Consider the following 24,528-nt stretch of genomic DNA (forward strand, 5'->3'; position numbering starts at 1 on the left):
AAACAAAACAAAACAAAACAAAAGATATTACTTGGGCAACAAATAAAAGATAACAATGCTCTGTTTGTCCTTAGTGTATAAAATGTTACTTTTTTTTACAAATAAAGACTAATAATATTAATAATTGAAACAATGAAGTAGAATTTTAAGTTTAATTTGATTTAGTATTAAATTTAATATTTAGAAATGTTAAACAAGCTTTTTCTTTATGTTTCAGTTTGAATATGAAATCTGTAGACAGATAAAAATGATATGATTTCTTCAGAAAGATTAATTTATAAATTATTTATAAATATTTTTATTGCTAATTTTTATTTCATCACAATTTTAGAACATTTTTTCCCATCTGGTGTAGGTCAGGTTTAATATGAGGATAGATGAAATGACACATTTTTGTGAAGCATTTTTTTTTCTGAATTTTGCATTTACTACAGGGTCCTTAACTTTTTTGTTTTGTTTTGGTTTTGGTTTTGGGGCCACACCTGAGAGCAGTCAGGGGTTACTCCTGGCCTTGTGCTCAGAAATTACTCCTGGTAGGCTTGGGGGACTATATAGAATGCCTGGAATCTACCCTGGGTCAACCGCTTTCAAGGCAAATGCCCTACCCGCTTAACTATTTTGTTAAAAATCAACTGTGCCCGGAGAGATAGCACAGCGGTGTTTGCCTTGCAAGCAGCTGATCCAGGACCAAAGGTGGTTGGTTCGAATCCCGGTGTCCCATATGGTCCCCCGTGCCTGCCAGGAGCTATTTCTGAGCAGACAGCCAGGAGTAAGTAACCCCTGAGCACCGCCGGGTGTGGCCCAAAAACCAAAAACCAAAAACCAAAAAAATCACTGTGAGGGCTGAAGCAAGTGCACAGCAGGTAGGATGTTTGCCTTGGATGTAGCCAACCGAATTCAATCCCCAGCATCCCATATGATTCCCCAAGCCCACCAGGAATAAACTCTAATTATTGTCAGATGTGGCCCAGAAACAAAAGAAAACAAAAAATCATTGTGGAAAATAAAATAATAAGTCCTAGGGATGGTAAAGCATATGCGTTGAATGTATGAGACCCTCATTCTGTCATCAGAACTACCAAGACTGTATCACCCCTGAGCACTGCCTGGGTGGCTCCTGGCATTCAGCAATTACAATAAGGAAAGGAAAGAAAATGGGAGTGGAGTAGAACACCAGGTATAAATGCATCAATAATTGTCTATACAAAGGATAACATAGTATGGGTGGAAAAAGGTAGCGTAGGATATAGTAAGCTGCAAAAAGCAAAAATAGTTCCATCACCATTGACTCCTGTGTTCTACTCCTTTGAGCTAATAAATTTTTAGTGTCTTCCCTTTGATTTTTCCCTATAAATTATCTTTATAGAGGCTTTACTTCTATTGCTACAGACAATATCACCTCCCACCCCAGTTTTTGGCATAATTGCTTACCCTGAACTTGAAGGACAATATTGAATAGCTGCAGCAATAAGAGTAAATACCTGGTCTGTCTTTATCTTTGGAGGAAAACACTCAACTTTTCTCCACTTAGTGTATCTTACTTGTTTGTAAAAAAGAAATCTCCTAAAAGTACTATTATTGAATGTAATTGAAATGACTTCTTTCTTTGTTTCCTTCTTAAAAAGTGACTCAAAGCTGTTTCAATAAGACATCTATAAGTGTGGAGATAAAATTCCTGAAAATTCTTCCTATCCTTGCTCTCTGGTCGTGAAGCCCCCTTCTCACTTCTGTACAGTCCAGTGTCCTGAAGTCTCTGGGGTTCAAAAGTGGGTGAACAGTTCCTATGAATTTTCTGAAGGCTGTAACTGTTACTTCAGGAAGTTTGGGGAGGAAATCATCTATAATTCTGTCCTCTAACACATTACTTTAGATCTTAATTTTCAGTCCTTTTTCCATATAAAGAATGATTATTATTTTTGTTTTGTTTTGTTTTTGGGTCACACCCGGCAGTGCTCAGGGGTTGTTCCTGGCTCTATGCTCAGAAATCACTCCTGGCAGGCTCAGGGAACCATATGGGATGCCGGGATTCGAACCACCGACCTTCTGCATGAAAGGCAAACACCTTACCTCCATGCTATCTCTCTGGCCCCAAGAATGATTATTCTTATTGTTATAGACATGTTACAATTTTGTATCTTCATTTTATTTAATATTTATTTTCCAATAGTGGCAAAATTATATACATATATACACATAATGTTACCTCAATGAATTTATTAAAATTGATTTAATCAATGCCTTGCCTAACATTTATGTAGTTTCTCATGTTTCTTCTAATGATGTTATTTTCAGTGAATTTATGTGTGTGTAGTTTTCCCTTTCTTTTGATTATTACCTTAGAATAAAATTTCTAACAAAAAGAGTAAGTTCTCAACAATATGTAAGCCACTATGATCAAAATAAAAATTATATTAAAAAAAAAGAGTAAGTTCTAGAAAAAAAAAAAAGAATAGTAGGTCCACAATTAGAGCCACTATGACCTTTGGTATGTAACAACTTAAGTTGTCGAAGGGTTCATATTGGTTGTGAGGTGTAGAAGTTTTCACAGTCTTTACATATTTGGACAGTATGTTTTAAATGGTTAATGCATAGCATAAAATTATTAAATCTCCTTTCAGTATCAAAGATGATTTGTAAGTGGTAAATATAAGAATTAAGCAGGTTTCTCATATATAATAAAAAAGGTAGTGGATTCACTAAAAATATAAAACATGTTCAGAGTTCTTAGTATTTGATGCTATTACTTTTGAATTTTTGTTTGACAGTTTGCCTATGTTCACCGTGCTCAGAAAATTTACTATTCCACTTACATTACTCCTGGAAACCATCATACTCGGGTGATTTTTTTTTTCTCTCTAGTCCTATGATGCTCTCTCTTCTTTTATCCTGTTTTACTTTTACCAAATTCTCAACATATAGTCATTATTTCACAGAATTGATTTGAATTGCTAATATCAGTAACTTAAGGACAGATGGTTTATTCCGTTAAAAGCAGCTAGCTGCCTGTTTCCATGATTCACTAAAAGCTTAATGAGTCATTTTTATAATTATAATTTACATGCAATTGTAAAATACTACAAAGAAAAACCCACTTCTTGAATAGATGTAACTGTTTCCTATTTAAGATGGAATACACATTGGAACACAGAGGAAAAACTATCCATATACAAATACAGAATGAGTTCAGAAAAATAGGGAAACCCATTCTAATACAGTAATTATATTATTACATATTTTTCCTGGAAATTTTTTAGAAGTAAAATTTGGATATGGCTCAACATTATAAATTTTGTCTTCACTTTTGGATGTTCAGTATAAATTCTTAGCAATTGGACTAAGCAATAGGAATTTTGTATTATGATAATAATAGAGAAATAGCTAATAATTATATTGAGGTAAAAGAAATTATTGAGACAACGGCTTAAATTAAAAGCAAATTTGGTTTGATTCACTTATTTTTAATATGCATTTTTGTTTCCTTAAAAGCATTACCCATTGTATTTTAGTTTTTAAACAATATTATTATTAAGATTATTGTTATTAAAACTGTAAATTATTTTTTATTTGTTGAACGTTTAACTCATATTTTGCCTCTCTTCCTCCTCCTCTGTATCTGTCTGCTTTTGTTACTGTTTCTCCATTCATTAATTTATTACAGGAAACAGTTTTCCTTGAACATCATTGTCAGTGTCTTTGCCATCATTCTTGGTGCTTTCATAGCAGCTGGGTAAGACTTTGGATTGTTTCTGCTCAATAGCTTCTTTGTATTTTTGACAATAAGCCAGGCCTGTTCTCATTTTCCATCTGCTTGCAATTGTACAGAGCAGCCACAACACAATTCTGTTGGTGTTTGTAGAATCCCAAAGTGTTCCTGTGAAAATTACACAGGGTTCAAAGATGTCCAGCATATTTCTGAGGATGTATAAAAGAGAATTGGAAGATATCAATATGTTTTTCATAAGGAAGTGAACTATTTACTTATATTGCTAAATGTTTGTCTTCAATATAAAACGTTTACTTATAAAGCTGTCTGGCATTTCATTAAGAAGAATAATAGATTTATAAAGTCTGTATATGCTTTTTTAAAATATAATTTATTGTCTTAGGAGTCAGTAGGATATAGTAAGCTGCAAAAAGCTTTAGAGGTAGATTATCATTAATGGTTTTTGTATGTTTGGCACCTGAACTGATAACAATGCTTAATTGTCTTATTTATTAATATACAAAATCAGAAATGAGAAATACAGTTTGCATTTGAAAGAGAATGCTAGGGAGGGGGGTGGGATGGAGGGAGATTTGGGTCATTGGTGGTGGGAATGTTGCAGTGGTGAAGGGGGTGTTCTTTACATGACTGAAACCTAATCACAATCATATGTGTAATCAAGATGTTTAAATAAAGAAAAAAAAGAAAGAGAATGCTCATATTCCTGTCTTTTATAGGATGACTATTAAAAGTTTTGCACGATCACATTCCCAGTATCAAAAATTCTTCCTGCCCTTTGTCAACTCTTCTCATATTTCTTTTATCTGCTTTTTTTCTCTATAAAGAAAATATAATAATAGAAAAATAAAACCTGGTTGGATAAGGGAGGAAGGAAGACTTTGGAAGGATTTCAGTTAAACTTGCTGATTCACTTAGAAACATTTAGAAATATGAGTTCTGGACCATTAATTGTAAATTAAATAAGGATATGTGATACAGAACTCATAATGATATTGCAGATATTGATTTGTGGAATCTTAATCTATTTTTCCACTTATTTTATAAGCTACTAATTTCATAGGATAATGCTTATTTTGGCTGTAAAATGAGGAATAGAATAGCATCCATGTAAGAGGGTCACTTGAAGAAATATGATGACAGACTAGGGTCTATGCAAGTACATATCTAAGTTTAACAAACATAATAAATATCTATTTTATACCAGTCATCATTCTAGATGCTGGGAAATCTAGCAGTAAAATAAACAGGCCAGCTTCCTTTTCAGTTGGTGTAGACATACAGTGAGCAAAAGGCAGATTTTTAAAATAATGTAAGATAGTGAACAGACATTAGCAATAATAGTAACAATTATTAGTAATATAAATTTGTTTATCCCTTGCCCAGAGCAAGGTTTATTATTGCTTTTTTGTTTGTTTGCTTGTTTGTTTTGGGTCACACCCAGCAGCGCTCAGGGTTTACTCCTGGCTCTACACTCAGAAATTGCTCTTGGCAGGCTTGTGGGGACCATATGGGATGCCGGAATTTGAACCACCATCCTTCTGCATGTAAGGCCTTACTTCCATGCTATCTCTCTGGCCCCTATTATTGATGTTTTGTGGATATTTTTTTTTGGGGGGGTCACACCCGGCAGTGCTCAGGGGTTATTCCTGGCTCCAGGCTCAGAAATTGCTCCTGGCAGGCACGGGGGACCATATGGGACGCCAGGATTCGAACTGATGACCTCCTGCATGAAAGGCGAACGCCTTACCTCCATACTATCTCTCCGGTCCCGATATTTTTCTTTTTCCCATTTTCCCCTTTTCTTAGTAGTGGCTTTGTTTTGTACCCTTAACAAATTCTCTTTGACTTTAGCATTGTTTTATACCTTTGGTAAGGTGCCAACATTAACACATTGGTGGCAGTTTACTTAAAACAGATTGCAGTTCTGGTTTCAATGTGTTAAGCATCATATGGGGCCTATTTTAGCCAGGAAGATTTTTTAAAATAGATTCAAGTGCTGGAGTTTTAGTACTGCAGATAAGGCTATTCTTGTCTTGCATGTGGCCAACCTAAGTTTTGACCTCAGCACCACATACAGTTCAAGAGCTCCATTAGGATTGATCTCTGAAGTAAGATTGAGGTTTAAGCCCTGAGCACTGCTGGGTGTGCCCCCCCAAACAAGCAAGCAGACAACATTAACAACAAACCCAACCCAGATCTCTAATTAAAGTAGTTCAGAAGAAGGGAAGGTGCCTTCCTCACACAAGACTCTGGAAACTTCTTGGGGAGCCTCTTGTCTAGGTTTCGTTTTTTTTGATAAAGATCACTCTCATTGGTGCCTGAGGATCACCAAGGCCACAGTCCATGGCGGTGGCAATCATAAGACCAGAGGGTATTTGGTACTGAGAATCAAACCCTAGGTATTGCATGATAGGCATGTGTCTTGCCACATCAGTGATCTCCGTGGACTCTTCTCAATGCTTTTTTTAGAGAGAAATTTGGAAATCATGATTTGAAGTGAGCTGAAGACTTTAACAAAACTTGGTTGATAAAAAATGTTTGCAAATCCTTGATGAGGAATGACAGTTCAGAAGCTGGATGCCACATTTTCAGAATCTGTGACTAAAACTGACTCTTTGTGATCCTCCAATAAATTAGAAGCATGAGAAACTCATGTTAATCTGGAATAGCAATTCTCTACTCTCCCCTTTCTTAGGAATGTTACTAGTACTACAGTGACCCCACCTATCACTTTTGTCACTCAGGTGGGGATCTTATTCAAAACAGGTAACTGCAACATAGACTCAGTTGGATGAACCTGGTTCTGCTGTTATCTCACACAGATGTTAAACCAATGTTTCTGTGGTTTAACACTGTTTCTCAGTTTTTCTCTGACTCTGACTCCTTTTTGACTCTGTAACTGTTTTTTCTTTTTTGTGACCCACTCCCAAGCCGTCTGGTTGTCCTCCTGGTCTCATGCTTTGGCATCTTTGCAATATCTTGAAGGATATAGGAGACTTTTTTCGAGTGGGATTATATTGGTTAGGCAAACAATTTGGAAGGTTCTTATTTTCAGAGATTCTATTTTTTTTGTACTGAAGTAGAATTTTTTTTAGCTTTTTTTTTTTTGGGGGGGGGGGAGGGATCACACCCGGCATCGCTCGGGGTTACTTCTGGCTCTACGCTTAGAATTCGCTCCTGGCAGTTGGGGCCTGGCGGTGGCGCTAAAGGTAAGGTGCCTGCCTTGCCTGCCCTAGCCTTGGACGGACCGAGGTTCGATCCCCCGGTGTCCCATATGGTCCCCCAAGCCAGGAGCAACTTCTGAGCACATAGCCAGGAGTAACCCCTGAGCGTTACCGGGTGTGGCCCAAACCCCCCCCCCCAAAAAAAAAAAAAAAAAAAAAAAGAATTCGCTCCTGGCAGGCTCCGGGGACCATCTGGGATACCGGGATTCGAACCTCTGTCCTTCTGTATGCAGGGCAAATGCCCTACTTCCATGCTATCTCTCTGGCCCTGTGAAGCAGAAATTTAATGTTAATTTAAAAACCATAATTAAAATGATTCTAGTCAGGATGCTGGAGTGATGGTATGGCAAGTGAGGTACTTGCCTTGCAGCACCTGAGTTTGATCCGTGGCACCCCGCAAGGTCCCCAAGCCTGCCAGGTGTGATCACTGAGCACTGAGCCAAGAGGACCACTTGGCCCCCAAACAAAAATAAAATTAGTTTAATTGGGGCTGGATCGATAGCACAGTGGGTAGAACGTTTGCTTTGCATGTGGCCAACTTGGGTTCGATCTCCAGCATCCCATATGATCGCCCCAAGCCTGCCAGGGGTAATTTCTGAGCACAGAGCTAGGTTTAACTTCTGAGTACCACTGGGTATAGCCCCACAAAACCAAACCAAACCAAACAACAAAATTAGTTTAATTATAAAATAATTTTTATTTTACAAATGAATTTGAAGATAATGCCAACAGAATCCTTAAGTGAAATCTCTTCATTTGACAGAATCCTTAAGTGAAATCTCTTCATTTGAGTTCACATTTTGATGCATTGTTTGCTTTTCTTCCTTGTTGTTTACAATAATCTGTTACTCTCAAGTACCATCACACATGGCCCATTCACTCATCCCAAAGGAAATTAGAATATGGCATCCCAAAATATTTTGACATTAACATTATTTTGAGCTGAAGGCAGTTGAAAATCAACAAATGAAGGAAGAATTTGCTCCCTATCCTCCCCTTTCAGTTTTAAATCAATGCACACATTTTTTTTTCTTTTGAGGAGTCCAATGTCCATAGCTTCTGCTTAAACAAAAATGGCCCAAATGACTCTTTAGCTATTCTAATTTCCCTGACACATTTTCTACACCCCTTTCCATAACATTTCCCCCTAAAAATCTTATTATTTTTTTTCCCAAGTAGTATTTAAGGCCCAGAATCTAGCCACTTCTTTTTGTTCCACATCTGTAAACTATATGTAAAATAGTATGGTCTTTACTTTTTTTCTTTACCAGTTGGTCTAATGTCAGCTAAATTTATAGGCTTTTATTTCTGAACCTTAGAGGGTAAAACAAGGTGCTCTGAGTGATGAATTTGGTGAGTGAAGCGTCAAGATGCAGGTTAACTAGTTGCCTTGTTGTGGCTCAGCTGGCATTTTTCTCTCTTCCTCTACCATACCCTGCCTAAGCAATTTTATTTATGTAAAAAGAGAACTGAAGAGAAGATGCCCCCAGAAGAGTAGGGAGAAGTGAGTCTAAGAGGATTGGGGGGAGAGAGGGAGGGAGGGAGAGAGAGGGGGGGGGGAGAGAGGGAGGGAGGGAGAGAGAGAGAGAGAGACAGAGACAGAGACAGAGAGACAGAGAGAGACAGAGAGAGAGACAGAGAGAGACAGAAAGAGAGACAGAGAGAGACAGAAAGAGACAGAGAGACAGAGAGAGAAGAGAGAGAGAGATGGGATTACTGTCTTGCATTTGAGAGGTGTTTTTGAATGAGATGAATCTTGGAGCAGTAGATAGGCTTGTCATCTATGTCAGCAGATGTCCCCATTCATCTGTTTTTGCCCAAAACACAGCCTAGCTGTTCCCACAGGAAGGTACCCTGGGCATGTCCGTATTACAGCCACCAGGTGCCATCAAACAAATCCGTCCCCCCTGGGGAGGTCATCATTTATTATGCTGACTTATCAGTTGACAAATGAAAAGATTTTTCAGTTAAAGCTTGGTAGTTAACGTCTCTTTAGTTTGGGTCTATTCATGACTAAGTAGAAACCACTTGAGGCTTGGTTTGGGTTTTGGAAGCCAAGCTATGGCCATAAACTATTTCAATCAGCGAGGAGGAAAAATGCTAGAAAAAAGGTTTGTTCACAATGCTGGAGAGATAGAATGGAGGTAAGGCATTTGCCTTTCATGCAGAAGGATGATGGTTCGAATCCCGGCATCCCATATGATCCCCCTGTGCCTTCCATAGGCAATTTCTGAGCACAGAGCCAGGAGTAATCCCTGAGCGCTGCCGGGTTTGACCCAAAACCCAAACCCCCCCCCCAAAAAAAAGTTTGTTTACATCTTTTTGCTCAGGGAAAGATGAAATAGGCCTACCTTGAGATCTGCGTGTGAGTTCCTGAATAATCAGCCTCTTTTTCTTTGTGTTTTCCATTTCAGTTCTGACCTTGCTTTCAACTTGGAAGGCTATATTTTTGTTTTCCTCAATGATATCTTCACAGCAGCTAATGGAGTTTATACCAAACAGAAAATGGACCCAAAGGTACTAGATCTCTACTCCTCTGTCTTTTTAGGCTTTGTAATATGATCCTTGAAATTACATGACATAAAGAAAATGTATTTGCATGGTTGTCATATCATTTAATTTACATATCTCTATAAATTACTGATGTCTTTCCAACTACTTGTCTTAATTGTTATGAGGGTTACACAGAGACTCAAAATCTTAGACAAGTCTAAATTTAGAAAAGTTTAAGAATGTCAAGGAGTTTTATTAGCCCTAGGCTTACTGCTCAGGGCCCTAGACCCAAATTATACAGTTTTTTCCAAGCTTTTTATAGAGTAGAGCACATCCTTCTTTACCTCAGGTTTTAATAGTCACAAGAGTTATAATTGCCACAATATAGTGGAAGAACTTCATTACAATTGTGAGGATAGTTAGTAATCATTAAGAACTCTGTCTAGGTTATAATTGATTATTTATTCAGGTGCTGAACTTTAAATTGACACGGTCCTGGGAGGTGCCATTCATTATTTAAAACCCAGGACACCTTCTAAGGGTTGTTTATGGAGTTTCTTTAAAGAAGACAAATAGCAAAGTGGTGGTCTGGGACAAGCTGGTTGCCCTTTGTTAAGCCATTACAAACAGGTTGCTGCTATGCCTCATCTTGCAAAGTTTGTAGTTGAAAGTTAGTCAGGCAAGGCAAAGATGCCACTATTTTAGATACAAATTTAGAATACAGCAATAGGCTTATCATGAAAGGCAAATTAAAAATGAAAAGTTTTTACAGTTATCATCAATAACCAAAGTGAATGCAGGCAATCTGAAGATATGGTTTACACATAATAGTTTGGTTGATGATTCGACACTGTAACTTGAACTTTAACTTCTGTAAACTTCAGTTAACTCACTTGTGAAATGAGATCATTAGGATGAGTAATTTATATGAAATCATCCTGACAAGGGCCTGAGCAAAAGTACAGCGGTAGGGCATTTGCCTTGCAAGCAGACAACCCAGGACGGACCTGTGTTCAAACCCCAGCATTCCATATGGTTCCCAGAGCCTTCCAGCAGGACTTCTGAGCCTGGCAGAGTCAGGAGTAACCCCTGAGCACCGCCGAGTATGGCCCCAAAACAAACAAAGATCATACTGACAGTAGCTACTTCTATTAGAAGATAAAATGAACTTTGTTTCATGTATGTGGCTGCATCTAGGTTGAAGTTCCCAGCCTTCACCCCCATCCCAGCTGTTCCTGAAATTCAGAAGGATGAGCCAGGCATATGTTTCTTTGTTTTGTTTTCTTTTTGTTATGCTAGGGACCTCCCTGTGATGGACAGGCTTATTTTGAAGAATGGTTTTTATCTGTATAGGCTATCTTTTTTCTACTTGGCCATTTGTTTTTAATGGTGGCCATTACATAAACATGTATATTGTCTTTGGGGACTCACAATATGTCACCTTTTAAGGAAAATGGTGAATAGGTAGGTGATGTAGCAACTTGCATAAAAAAGTAAATCCATGTAAGATTTGGAAAAAAACGGGGTATCTGATATTTTAAACTATTTCTTTAGTAGTAAGTGCAGATGCTTTTAAGGAGTTCTACATATATTAACATATTTTTAAGCTTTCTTAATTTTGTTCCAGGTCTCCCATTTTGAATAGTATACATAAAAAAATTAGTGTTAGAAATGGATGAAACACAAAAAGGTATCCATCTTTATCAATTTTATATATTTGGTTTTAGGTTTTATTTTTTTTTAAAAAGTAAAATCACAGTACACTTGACATCAAGCATTTTCTATCAGAAATTTGCTCAAGATATTCCAGTACAGAGTTTGTCAGAACATGCATTCTAACTTGCTCTAACCCATAGTTGGTTAATTATCTTTAGGAAATAATGTTTCTTGTTTTTAAAATTATGAGTTTTTTTTTCAGGAGCTAGGGAAATATGGAGTGCTCTTCTACAATGCCTGCTTTATGATTATCCCAACTCTTATCATCAGTATTTCTACTGGAGACCTTCAGCAGGTGAGCCATTGGGTATCATTACATGCCTACTTGCTGGCTTTAAATTTTTATTATTGAGCCTCCTGTGAAATCAACTGTAAAGTTATCAATTATTACTAGAGGGTTTGTGAAAACAATATGTGATGTTCCAATATCATTGGAACTATTGAAATACTTTCAATAGTATTTATCTTTAGACATGTGACAAGCAGTCAGAAGATCTCTGCATTTGTAGATGTTGAGAAAACAATAGCAATAAAATTCTTCTTTTTTATTTTTTGTTTTTGTTTTTTGGGTCACACCTAGTGATGCTCAGGGGCTACTCCTGGCTATGCGCTCAGAAATCACTCCTGGCTTGGGGGACCATATGGGACACTGGGGATCGAACCCAATCTGTCCTGGGTCAGCACAGCCCTACCACTGTGCATTTGTGCCGACCCCTGCAATAAAATTCTGAATTTGACTCTTATTAAACTCTTTTGCTGATGTGGGCATCCTGGAAAAGCCAAGTAAGGAGACAAGTACTTTTGAAAGATGATTTTTTAATACTTATTATGGACATTTTGAGATATATTCAAAGTAAAGAGAATAGCTTAAGGAACCTTTTGTACGCATTAGTCAGCATATTACCATTCACATTTTTTCAATTGCCTTTTGCCCTCATTACTTTTTTCCCTGTTGTATTTTTTAAAATTAAAGTACAATTGAGACGCAAATTATTTTCAGGTGCACAACATAATATTCAATGTTTGTATACATTTTGAAGTGATTATCACAATACATTTATTTACCATTTCCTTGTAAGTTATATTTATTTTTTTATAAAGTACTAAAAAGACCCATGGTATTTACATAAATACTAAGTACTTTATGTAAACACCATGGTTTTTGTGTTAAATCAAGCACTCTAATTACTACACTATTTCTCCCGTTCCTATTTTAAACTATTGCATAATATTTTACTATGTAAAGTAAAATATTTTACTTTATATAAGTACATATTATCTTGGCCACCTAATAAAATCAGTAATAAAAGCAATCCAGAAAGGGCTACAGTGATAGTATGGTGGGTAGTGTGCTTGTCTACTGGCACTACATATGGTTCACCAAGACCTACCAGAATACAGAACCAGGACTAAGTCCTGAGCACTGCCAGATGTGGTCAAATAAAACAAAACAACACTAACAGCAACAACAAAAAAGAAAGAGATTTATAACTTTTTGTACTAAGATAATCTGTTTATTGAATCAAAGCAAACTTCTTCCTGAATCCTTTTTGAATTGTAGAACAAATACAATAAGGAAGCAAACTAGTTTAATAAAGTGTGGCAATCTGTAATGTAAAACGACATTGTGTTTATTGAGTTTGCTGTGATCATACCAAAGGTGGTTGATAGAGCTAAAGGTTGAGTTCTTTTGTAGGAAGAAGGGGTACTTTAATGAATCTTTCTGGGTTTGTGGGAGTTAGAGATTGTGCTGATACTTGCGTATAAAACTCACAGCACTATGTGTTCATTCCTAAACAGGTTTAGAGTCAATAATATAACCTAAGCCAGGTTTAGAGTCAATAATATATTTGAATTTACCTCTGATGAACAAAAGTGACAATGCCAGGTCCTCTTAATACTGAATCAGGGTGAGTGTTCTTTAGTCATTTGTGTCACTGAAATAGGGCTAAAGTACATTTAAGATAATTGCAATGCATAAACAATGATCAATAAACAGTCTTTTCATTAAAAAAAAATCTGAGTGAGGGGCTGGAGAGATAACATGGAGGTAGGGTGTTTGCCTTGTATGCAGAAGGATGGTGGTTCGAATCCTGGCATCCCATATGGTCCCCCAAGCCTGCTGTGAGCAATTTCTGAGCATAGAGTCAGGAGTAACCCCTGAGCATGCCAGGTGTGACCCAAAACCAAATCAAACCAAATCAAACCAAAACAAAAAAATCCTAGTGAACATTGAAAAGAATTTGCATAGCAATACTTTCAAGGCTTTTAGAGCAGAAGTAAGTCTAAAGGATGAAATATTTTATTATTACCTTTATTTATATCTGAAAATAAAATGTCATGGTTCATGACATTTTAAAAATGACAAAAAAAAAAAAAAGACAAAAAATAGTTTTTGTCTCCAGAATACTTAGGGACCACTCTCAACAATACTTGGCCAACCAGACCTGATGGTTTCTATTATTTTTCTTTTCTCTTTTTGTTTAATTTGAGACACTGTGATTTACAACACTGTTCATGATATAATGTTTCATGCATATAATGTTCCAGCACCAAACCCTCCCCCAGAGAATGTTTCTGACCACCATTGTTACAGTGCCTTCTGCCACCCACTCTGCACCACATTTGACATTCTTTGACACTGTGTCTATCCTAGTTCCCCATCCCCAACCCTGTTGTGGTGAGCTCACTCTGTAGATCAGATCTCAGATTCTGTTTGGCCATCTGTTGTTCTCTTACTATGTCTCTTCATATCCCCCATACGAGAGAGATCATTCTGGGTCTGCTCCTCTCCTTCTGGCTAATTCACTCAGCATGATCCTCTCCAGATTCATCTACATAGCAGGCCTGATGGTTTAATGCCTGAATTACTGAAACCATGCTAGTTGGGCCCAGCAGCTCTGTAGGCATCTGAGCTATCCTGGTGGTGTTAAGGAACCTCCAGGATTATTCCCAGCAGTGATGTGTATGTGAGGCAAGTGCTGGATATTGAACATGGGACCTTGTGTATGCAAGGCATGTGCTCCAACCCTTTGAGTTACCTCCCCAGTCTATGCTTCATTATTGTTTAAAATGATGTCAGCAAAACCTTATTGTTATCATTGAAACAAAATAAAGCTAAAATCAATTAAAGTTTGATAAAGAGGAACCAGAGTGATGGTACAGCATGGGTAGAGTGCTGGTCTTGCATGCGGCCATCCTATGTTCAATATCCAGCATTCCATAAGCTCCTCTGAGCACTACAAGGAGTGATTACTGAGTGCAGAGCCAGGAGTAACCCCTGAGCATTGCCGGGTGTGGCCCAAAATAAACAAAAAAAGAGTCACACTATCAAAATTTGATAAAGTATTCGTGAAAATTTTCTGAATAGTGTTCAATATTTGTGACATCAAGAAATATAGATTTGGGGGCCGGAGAGATAGCATGGAGGTAAGGCGTTTGCCTTGAATGCAGAAGGATGGTGGTTCAAATCCCGGCATCCCTTATAATCCCTTGAGCCTGCCAGGAGCAAGTTCTGAGTGTAGAGCCAGGAGTAACCCCTGAGCACTGCTGGGTGTGGCCCAAAAACCAATATATATATATATATATATGTGTGTGTGTGTGTGTGTGTGTGTGTGTGTGTGTGTGTGTGTGTGTGTGTGTGTGTTTCCTAAAAGCATAAATATATCTAGCACTTCTATTTTGATTTTTATAACATTTATTTTTCTGTGGTACAATTATGTCTTCTCTCCATCTCACCCTCCTTATAATTTCCTCCTGTGGTAACCACAGATCTGTCATAATCCAAGGGTTTCTTAGTAGTAACTGTCCATTCCCTTTTTGTTCTGTAGACCATGAATGAGTGAGGTCATCTGGCATTTACTTTTCTCCCTCTGTCTTTTTTTGTTTGTTTGTTTTTTTGGCCACACCGGTGATGCTCAGGGGTTCCTCCTGGATATGTGCTTAGAAATTGCTCCTGGCTTGGAGGACCATATGGGATACTGGGGGATCAAACCGTGCTAGCTTGCACAAGGCAAACACCTTACCACTGTGCCACTGCTCTGACCCTCTCCCTCTGTCCTTTATTTATTTTATTTTTTTGGTTTTTTGGCCACATCTGTTTGATGCTCAGGGGTTACTCCTGGCTAAGCGCTCAGAAATTGCCCCTGGCTTGGGGGGACCATATGGGATGTCGGAAGATCGAACCGTGGTCCTTCCTTGGCTAGCGCTTGCAAGGCAGACACCTTACCTCTAGCGCCACCTTGCGGGCTCCCTTCCTCTGTCTTTTTTTTTTCTCTTCCTCTGTCTTGATTTTAGTTTATATACTATTTAATTTTATTCAACCTGTAGCAAAAGTAATGATTCACTATTTAGTATAACTGAGTAGAATTGATTGTATTTATATACTACAATTTCTCTACCCATTCATTTGTTACTGAGTTAACGGATTTTTTTGTTTGTTTGTTCGTTTTTGGGTCACACCTTACAGCGCTCAGGGGTTACATCTGGCTTTATGCTCAGAAATCTCCCCTGGCAGGCATGGGGGACCTTATGGGATGCCGGGAATCGAACCACCGTCCTTCTGCATGACAGGCAGATGCCTTACCTCTATGCTATCTCTCTGGCCCCCAGGATTAACAGATTTTAACTGTCATAAATGCTACTCAATGAATGTAGATGTCAGATATAAGTTCAAGGTAATGTTTTTGTATTCCTGGGAAGATGATAAGGAATAAAATTAATGGATCACAGGGGCTGGAGTGATAGCACAGCGGTAGGGCATTTGCCTTGCATGTGGCTGACTCAGGACAGACCTGGGTTTGATCCTTAATATCCCAAACGGTCCCTTAAGCCAGGAGCGATTTTTGAGCACATAGCCAGGAGTAACCCCTGAGCATCACTGGGTGTGGCCCTAAAACAAAAAAAATTAATTTAATGGATCATATAGTAGCTTCATTTTAAACTTTTTGATGCTTTTCATAGAGGATAAACAGTATTGCAGTCCAACAAATAGCAAATTAGAGTTATTTTTCTACCACATCTTCAACTCGCAATGCTGTTTCTGGGTCTTTTGAATAGGCCATTCACATGTTCCTGATAATTGGTAATGGTAAACACATTTTCATTGCACATAGACCATGTGTATGCTCTTCTCTGACAAAGTGTTCATTCAGCTCCTAGCCATATTTCATGATTTTTTTTTGTTTTTGTTTTTGTTTTTGGGGGCCCACACCCGGTGATGCTCAGGGGTTACTCCTGGCTATGCGCTCAGAAGTCGCTCCTGGCTTGGGGACCATATGGGACGCCGGGGGAATCGACCGGGGGAATCGAACCACGGTCCGTCCTAGGCTAGTGCAGGCAAGGCAGGTACCTTAAGTCTAGCACCACCGCTAGAAACACCGATGTTTTGTTGTTGAGTTGAATCAGAGCTTCAAAGAACTCGGATATTAGTCCCTTGTCAAATGTATGGTGGATAAATATTTACTGCTTTTCAGTAGGACATCATTTGATTTTAGTGTGAGTTTCTTCTTCAGTGCAGAAGTATTTCAGTTTAATATAGTCCCATTAGTTTATCTGTTTTTGTTTTGTTTTTGGAGCTGAATCATTGAAGACAAATCTGATGTCAATCCAGTAGAGAATTCTGCCAACATTTACCTCAGTGTACTTTATTGATTCTGATTTAAGATTGAAGGCTTTAATATACTTTGAATTACTTTTATGTATGACTTGATATAGAAGTTAATATTCTGGGCCTGGAGAGATAGCACAGCGGCGTTTGCCTTGCAAGCAGCCAACCCAGGACCAAAGGTGGTTGGTTCGAATCCCGGTGTCCCATATGGTCCCCCGTGCTTGCCAGGAGCTATTTCTGAGCAGACAGCCAGGAGTAACCCCTGAGCACTGCCGGGTGTGGCCCAAAAAACAAAACAAAACAAAACAAAAAAAGAAGTTAATATTCTTGCCCCTCTCCTTTTTTGCATATGGCTAACCAGTTCTCCCTATTTGTATGACCATTTGTTGAAAAGCAATGAAAATTGCTCCACATAATGCATCTAGCTCCAATATCATAAGTTAATGATCCATAGTACTGATTTATTTCTGTTTTATTTATAGCTATTTATTTATAGGATCTAATTCTATTATTTGAGTACCTGAGAGCTGGCAGGATGCTTACCTGATACATGGCCAATCATGGTTTGATCCCTAGCAACCCATATTATACCCCAAACCTGCAGAGTGACCATTGAGTTTTTCAGTAGCTTAGCTTCACAGCCACATGCACCTTCTAGCCAATGAACACCACCACAACACTCAGAAAAACCCACATTATAAGCATGACAATGGGGGAAACAATGCAGGCCAACACCAGGCATAGAGAATGAAGATGGAAACTCTTATGACCTGAAACCTGCCAACCACCTAGTTAGTCTCTGAAATATGGAGTTTAGAGAAGAAATATGGAGGATGTTCATAGAACTCAAAGAAAGCATAGATTGAGTTGACCGGAACACAAATAAGAATCAAGAAGCTATGAAGATAGAAATTAGAAAACTCCATTGAAATAACAGGTCTGAAAAACTCAGTAAATGAAATGAAAACCTCAATAGAAAGCCTCTCCAACAGAATAACAGCAGCTGAGGATAGAATCAGTGAGCTGGAAGATGTGATGTATAACAACTCCACACAGCAAAAGAGATTGGAAAAAAAAACTTAAAGCAAATTATCAGACAATGGAAAAATTACTCAAAGAATGTGAACAGATGAAAATAGAAGTCTTTGATAAGCTCATCAGAAACAACATGAGAATCATTGGAGTCCCAGAGATCCAGGAAGAAAATCCCCAGGAAGAATCAACAGTCAAGGATATCATTGCAGAGAAACTCCCAGAGATAAAGACTGCATGTAACCAAATCCTGCATGCCCGAAGAGTCCCAGCTAAAAGAGACCCGAAGAAAAGTACCTCAAGACACATCCTAGTCACAATGACAAATCCCACAGATAGGGATAAAATACTGAAAGCAGCAAGATCAAAAAGGGAAATTATATTCAAAGGAGTATCCTTACAATTTTTAGCAGACCTGTCACAAGAAACTCTCAAGGCCTGAAGGCAGTGGTGGAACATAGCAACAAAACTCAATAAAAAGAAACTATTATGTTGAGTGGAATGAGTCATAGGGAGAGAGATAGACACAGAATAGTCTCCCTCATCTGGGGGATTTAAGAAAAATATAAGACAGTACTATAACAATACCCAGAGACAATAGAGACAAGGGCTGGAAGGATAAGCCCGTGATATGAACCTTACTACAAAGAGTGGTTAGTGTAGTTAGAGAAATAAGTACATTAACTACTATCATGACAATGATAGTGAGTGAGAGAAATAAAATGCCTGTCTAGAAAACAGGCAGGTGGTGTGAGAGTAGGGAGATGGTGGGCATTGGTAGTGGGAAAGTTGTACTGGTGAAGGGAGTGAACTTTTTATGACTGAAGCCCAACTACAAACAAGCTTATCACCATGGTGCTTAAATAAATATATTATTAAAAAGAAAAATTTTAAACTCTGTCTAAAGGGTCTGAAGGTGACTAACTTGCAATTTTTTTCCTTTTTTTAAATTTTTTTTTTTAATTTTTGGGCCACACCCTGTGGTGCTAAGGGTGTGAGCTCTGTGCTTAGAAATCACTCCTGGCTGGCTCTGGGGACCATATAGGATGCTGGGGATTGAACCGGATTCTATCAGGGGCTGGCTGTGTGCAAGGCAAACACCCTACCGCTGTGCTATTGCTCCACTTCCCTAACTTGCAAATTGTTAATCTTGCAAGTGTAGGACTTATGACGTTAATTTCATGTGCCATCCACTCAGGCTGACCTCAGTCCCAGCAATTCTGCTCTGCACAACATCTTCCTTCCTCTAGAGCTTCAAAGTAAAAGCACGTGAGCACCAAGACCTGATTGTACGATGCCCCAGCGAACTCTGAAGCTTAGAACTATTCCAACTCCTTACCTAGAAATGCAATTGTTGAAAGCATAGTGGCCCCTGGAAGGCACTAGAGTTCTATGCTCATAACATACATGCAGGCAATGTAAGCAGATGTGTGACCATGATCTACAGTGTGTTTGACCCCCAGAAATAACCTCAATAATTGAAGAGGAAAAAAAAACACACCTGTCAATCTACTCTTCCATCCCAGTCACTTGATTGCTTTGTAAAAGAAGATAATGATTTAGAATACTATCTAAGCATTTGTAAAATCTTGAAATGAATTTATTTCTCTAAACAGTCTCAGTTTTGCCAACATTATTAATTTATGATAATTTGAAAGGGGTCTGGTTGGGCCACATGTGGCTGCACTTGAAATTCCTTTTGGCAGGGCTCAACAATTTAGTGCCAGGGTTTGATTCAGGGTTGACCACATGGAACCCAGAATGTGGTGTGAAAATACCTTCTGTACCATCTCACTGACCCCTAAAGTGAAGTTTCCTTGTAAGGTTATTTACAGAAAGTAAACCCAGGGACTGAAGTCAGTACAGTGGGTAGGGCATTTGCCTTGTATATGGCCAACCCAGGTTCAATACCCGGCATCCCATATAGTCCCTCAAGTACCACCAGGAGTAATTCCTGAGCAGAGTCAGGAGTGACCCCAGAGCACTACTGGGTGTGGCCCCAAAACCAAAAGAATAAAAATAGTAAACCCAGCCCTTCCGGAGACCAGACTATCTGAATAGACTTGAAGCAGGGGTACTTAGAGACTTAAGAAAACAAGACAGGCATATGAGAGAAAATCATGTGGTTAGGGAGCTCATAGTCTTGTTGATAGATCCCTGACTTGCCTCCACATACTGTATTTATTGTTCAGGGAAGAAAGACAGATGATAACAGGCAAATACCTATTTAATGCTAATCAAGCCCAAGTGGTCTTTATATATCAAAAAATAATGCATATTGAAGAGGAAGCTAATGCAAAGTCTCTCTGGATTTTCTTCTAGAAGAGAAGGCAGACAAAAGAGTGAATATAGGACCACTACTGTTAGGGCATTCCCTAAATGTTCAGTAATTAGAAATTAAGAGTCTTTAGATAATCATTTTCAGCCTCTCAGACTATCAACATTTTAGTCATACTTTTGTTTGTTTGTTTGTTTTTGGGTCATACCCGGCAGCGCTCAGGGGTTACTCCTGGCTCTATGCTCAGAAATCGACCTTGGCAGGCACAGGGGACCATAAGGGATGCCAGAATTTGAACCACCGTCCTTCTGCATGAAAGGCAAATACTTTACCTTCAGGCTATCTCTCCAGCCCCACACTTATTCATTTCTTGGATGTCTTCATATCTAACACAACCCTGGTTTTGTGCTTTAATATTAATAAATGTTTAGTGTAGCATCGCAACAGTAGTTATATATTTTTCTCATCACCTGCAAGTGCTAACAAATCTTGTTAAATCTCCGATCAATTTATTTTTTGTGTGTGTGTTTTTTGACCACACCCAGTGATGCTCAGGTGTTACTCCTCGCTACGTGCTCAGAAATTGCACTTGGCTTGGGACTCCAGAGATCGAACCAAGGTCTGTGATGGGTTGGCTGCATGCAAGACAAATACCCTATAGTTGCACTATCACTCTGGCCATGTCTGATCAATTTCTTTCTTTCTTTTTAACTTTTATTTAAAAAATATGGAATGCTTCATGAATTTGCGTGTCATCCTTGCGCCAGAAGTGATTTCTGAGTATAAACCCAGGAGGAACCTCTGAATATCACCAGGTGTGGCCGAACAACCCCCTCCCCCAATAAAGTTGTTTAACATTTAAAAAATAATATTGATCCTAGTGATATAGTAGATAGATTTTTTTCTGTATATCACTAGCATGTAAGTTATCATATTTAACAGGGGCCATGCTAATCTTCTCTGTATCGTTCCAATTTTAGTATATGTGCTGCCAAAGCGAGCACCTGATCAATTTCTTGAGAAAGTTATAAAAATATAATAAGGGTCAGGGATGTGGCTCAGCGACATGAGCACCCACCTTGTATGTGTGAGGTCTTGAGTTAGATACCAGGTGATGCCCTTCTTCTTTTGCCTTCTGCTTCTGAAAAATGAGTCTGAAATATTGAAGGAAAATTAGTTTGCTCAATGTCAAAAACTGATTTTGCCTAAGATTGTGTATTTGGTATTTATTTATTAAAAAAGTTTTGGGGAGTGGCCAGAGAGATAGCACAGTGGCATTTGCCTTGCAAGCAGCCGTCCCAGGACCAAAGGTGGTTGGTTTAAATCTCGGTGTCCCATATGGTCCCTGTGCCTGCCAGGAGCTATTCCTGAGCAGATAGCCAGGAGTAACCCCTGAGCACTGCCGGGTGTGGCCCCCAAACAAAAAACAAACAAACAAACAAAAGTTTTGGGGGAGCTGAACTTGGTGAGACTCAGGGTTACTCTTGGTTCACCCAGGAATTACTCCTGGCAGTGCTAAGTGGACCATATGGGATCCCCATATGGGGATTGAACCTGGGTTGGTTGTGTAATATGGCCCTTGCCTAAGAATTTTGAAATTGCACTTTATGTTTGAAGAAATGGTCCCTGAACTGAAGCACAATTTTGTGAATGATTTAAATGGATTTAAATTGCTCTCTTGTTAACCTAACCACTAATTGTTTTGCTTTCTGGTAATAGGCTACTGAATTCAACCAATGGAAGAATATTCTGTTTATCATACAGTTTCTTCTTTCCTGTTTTTTGGGGTAAGAAATCATAGATAAATAAGTAGGAAATTGGTCTCTGTTATCTCATGACAGTCAAATCACAATTCTTTCTTTTTCTTCAAAATCTATCTTTGCTCTTCAACTTTCCCCTTATAGTCCATGGCCCTGATTAGTTGGTAACACAGCTGGAAAGTACAGGAGCAAGGACAAAGTAATATTTAGTGACATTCAGTGTCAAAACAGCTTGTTGCTATTGAGTTCTAAAAGTGATGCCTAGAGCCTTCCTCAGTGAAGTGCTCCTGCTGTGTGAACCTGATGGTGTGGTGCAAGGCTCTGTGTTGATTGGGGCCAAAGGAACCCACTCATCTGACCTGTTTGGGATCATGTCTTACTGAAGAGACTTGAGGTCTCTGCATACCACATTTCAACAAGTTATTGTACTCTGTTTTAAGTAATACTGGCAGAATTTAAAAAGTAAGCTTTGCTGGAGAGATAGCACAGTGGTAAGATGTTTGCCCTACATACAGCCAACTCATGATGGACAGCGGTTTGATTCCTGGCATCCCATATGGTCCCCTGAACCTTCGAGGAGTGATTTCTGAGTGAAGAACAAGGAGTAAACATTAAGTGCTTCTGGGTGTGACCCAAAAACCAAAACCAAAATAAGATAAAATAAAACAAAAAATTAAAAAGTAAGCTTTACATAATAACAGTTGGACTTCAATTTTTTTTTAAAGTTTAATACTTTAATCTGTCTGCCAACAAGACACCTCTTTCACCCCCCCCCCCCAGTGTGGCCAGCCAGGGCCATCCCCCAAAGGAGATGAGCCTGGACCTTATTTTTGTAAATATATATAAAATAGAATTTGCCACAATTAAAGTAAGTTCATATAGAGAGTGCATCTTATCCCTTTAAGCTGTCTCCTCTGCTCAATAGCCTGTACTTGTGGAATTCTACTGTTTATATTCAGGAAAATTTCTTTTTTTTTGGGATGGGGGGACCACACCTGGTGATGCTCAGGAATTACTCTTGGTTTTGTGCTCAGAAATTGCACCTGGCAGGATCCAGGGACCTATGGGATGCTGCAGATCAGACCGAGGTCTGTCTCATGTTTGTAGTGTGCAAGGCAAACGCCCTACCGCTGTGCTATCACTACGGCCTCTATATTCAGGGAAATTTCTGAGCAAAATTGGCTGTTGCATTGTTCAATGAATTGACGTTTGTTCTTAAAAATGTTCTACTTGGGGCCGGTGAGATAGCATGGAGGTAAGGCATTTGCCTTTCATGCAGAAGGACAGTGGTTCGAATCCCGGTATCCCATATGGTTCCCCGTGCCTGCCAGGGGCAATTTCTGAGCATAGAACTGGGAGTAACCCCTGAGCTTGCCGGGTATGACCCAAAAACAAAAAACAAACAAAAAAAAGTTCTACTTGTCTTTCCTATTGAGGGCCCCTCATTTTGTCTTTTATTTCTTAATATTTCAAAACTGGAAAATTCCTTTACATTGATAGATAAATGTAATTAGTCAATAATTCAAGTGTGCAAAAGAATTCAGAGAAAATATAATGTAGCCACCTCCTTTTTCCTTTCTTTTCTGCACTGCTACTTCTTCACCAAAATCATCTCTATGTCTTATCAAAGGGTCTTTGAAGAATTGTCTCAGAGACGTAATTATTCAAGATTTTTTCCCTGGGAAGAAAGATTATTTGCTCTCTTGTTTTTACCACAAATAAAAAAATAGCACAACTCCTGATCACTTTGATCAAAACACTTAAAATGATCCAGATTTTATTTTATTTTACTTGTTTGTTTGTTTTTGGGCCACACATGGTGACACTCAGGGGTTTCTCCTGGGTATGTGCTCAGAAATTGCTCCTGGCTTGGGGGACCATATGGAACACTGGGGCATCAAATTGAGGCTCGTCCTAGGCTAGCACGGGCAAGGCAGATTTCTCACCCCTTGTGCCACCACTCCCCAGATTTTATTTATTTATTTATTTGGTTTTTGGGCCACACCTGGCAGCGTTTGGGTTGCTCCTGAGCCTGCACTCAGAAATCACTCCTGGCAGGCTCGGGGACCATATTGGATGCTGGGGATCGAATCCAGGTCTGTCCTGGGTTGGCTCCATGCAAGGCAAATGACCTATCACTGTGATATCACTCTGGCCCCCACATTCTATTTTAATTGCACTGGTATAATCAAGATACTGGCATTCACCTCTTCTAGTTTAGTGAATTCCTCTTAAATATCTTATTTACTTTGTTTAAATTACCTCTGGATAGACTTTTTTATTTACTTATTATTTTCGGTGTCAGGTGTTGAATCCAGGGCTTTGTACATGTAAGGCTTGTGCTGTATTCCTGAGTCCCAGCCCTGTTTCTGTGTGTGTGTGTGTGTGTGTGTCTGTGTGTGTTTGTGTGTGTGTGTCTGTGTGTATATACACATGAATACTTCTGCACACATATGGTGCCAGATCAAACTCAGGGCCACATACATCCAAGGCAAGTGTCCTACCAGTGAGCTTCATCCCATCCCACATCCCAATAGTTGGGAAATTATTTTAGTAGGGCTTATTTTTAGTAATTTATATTTTATTTATAAATTAAACAATATCCCCCAAACTTAACATTTCATTCCTAATATTCTCTCATAGATGATCATTGTGAGGAGGCCAGAAAGATAGTACAACAGTAGGACATTTGT

The 24,528-nt window shown here is 38.7% G+C and overlaps 1 protein-coding gene and 1 non-coding gene across 2 annotated transcripts in view; one reads left to right on the forward strand and one right to left on the reverse strand.

Moving 5' to 3' along the window:
* The window catches only part of SLC35D2 (solute carrier family 35 member D2), a 53,619-nt gene that overhangs the window by 23,057 nt on the left and 6,034 nt on the right, over positions 1-24,528 (forward strand). The window contains 5 exon segments of the mRNA XM_049772568.1: positions 2,766-2,837; positions 3,659-3,727; positions 9,363-9,465; positions 11,360-11,452; positions 21,795-21,862. Of these exon segments, the coding sequence (XP_049628525.1) occupies positions 2,766-2,837; positions 3,659-3,727; positions 9,363-9,465; positions 11,360-11,452; positions 21,795-21,862 (405 nt within the window).
* LOC126007558 (U6 spliceosomal RNA) lies at positions 20,968-21,079 on the reverse strand. Its single transcript, XR_007495107.1, has one exon. It is a non-coding gene; the product is annotated as a U6 spliceosomal RNA (small nuclear RNA).

This window comes from Suncus etruscus, chromosome 4, assembly GCF_024139225.1.
Source record: "Suncus etruscus isolate mSunEtr1 chromosome 4, mSunEtr1.pri.cur, whole genome shotgun sequence".
NCBI classification, from domain to species: Eukaryota; Metazoa; Chordata; class Mammalia; order Eulipotyphla; family Soricidae; genus Suncus; species Suncus etruscus.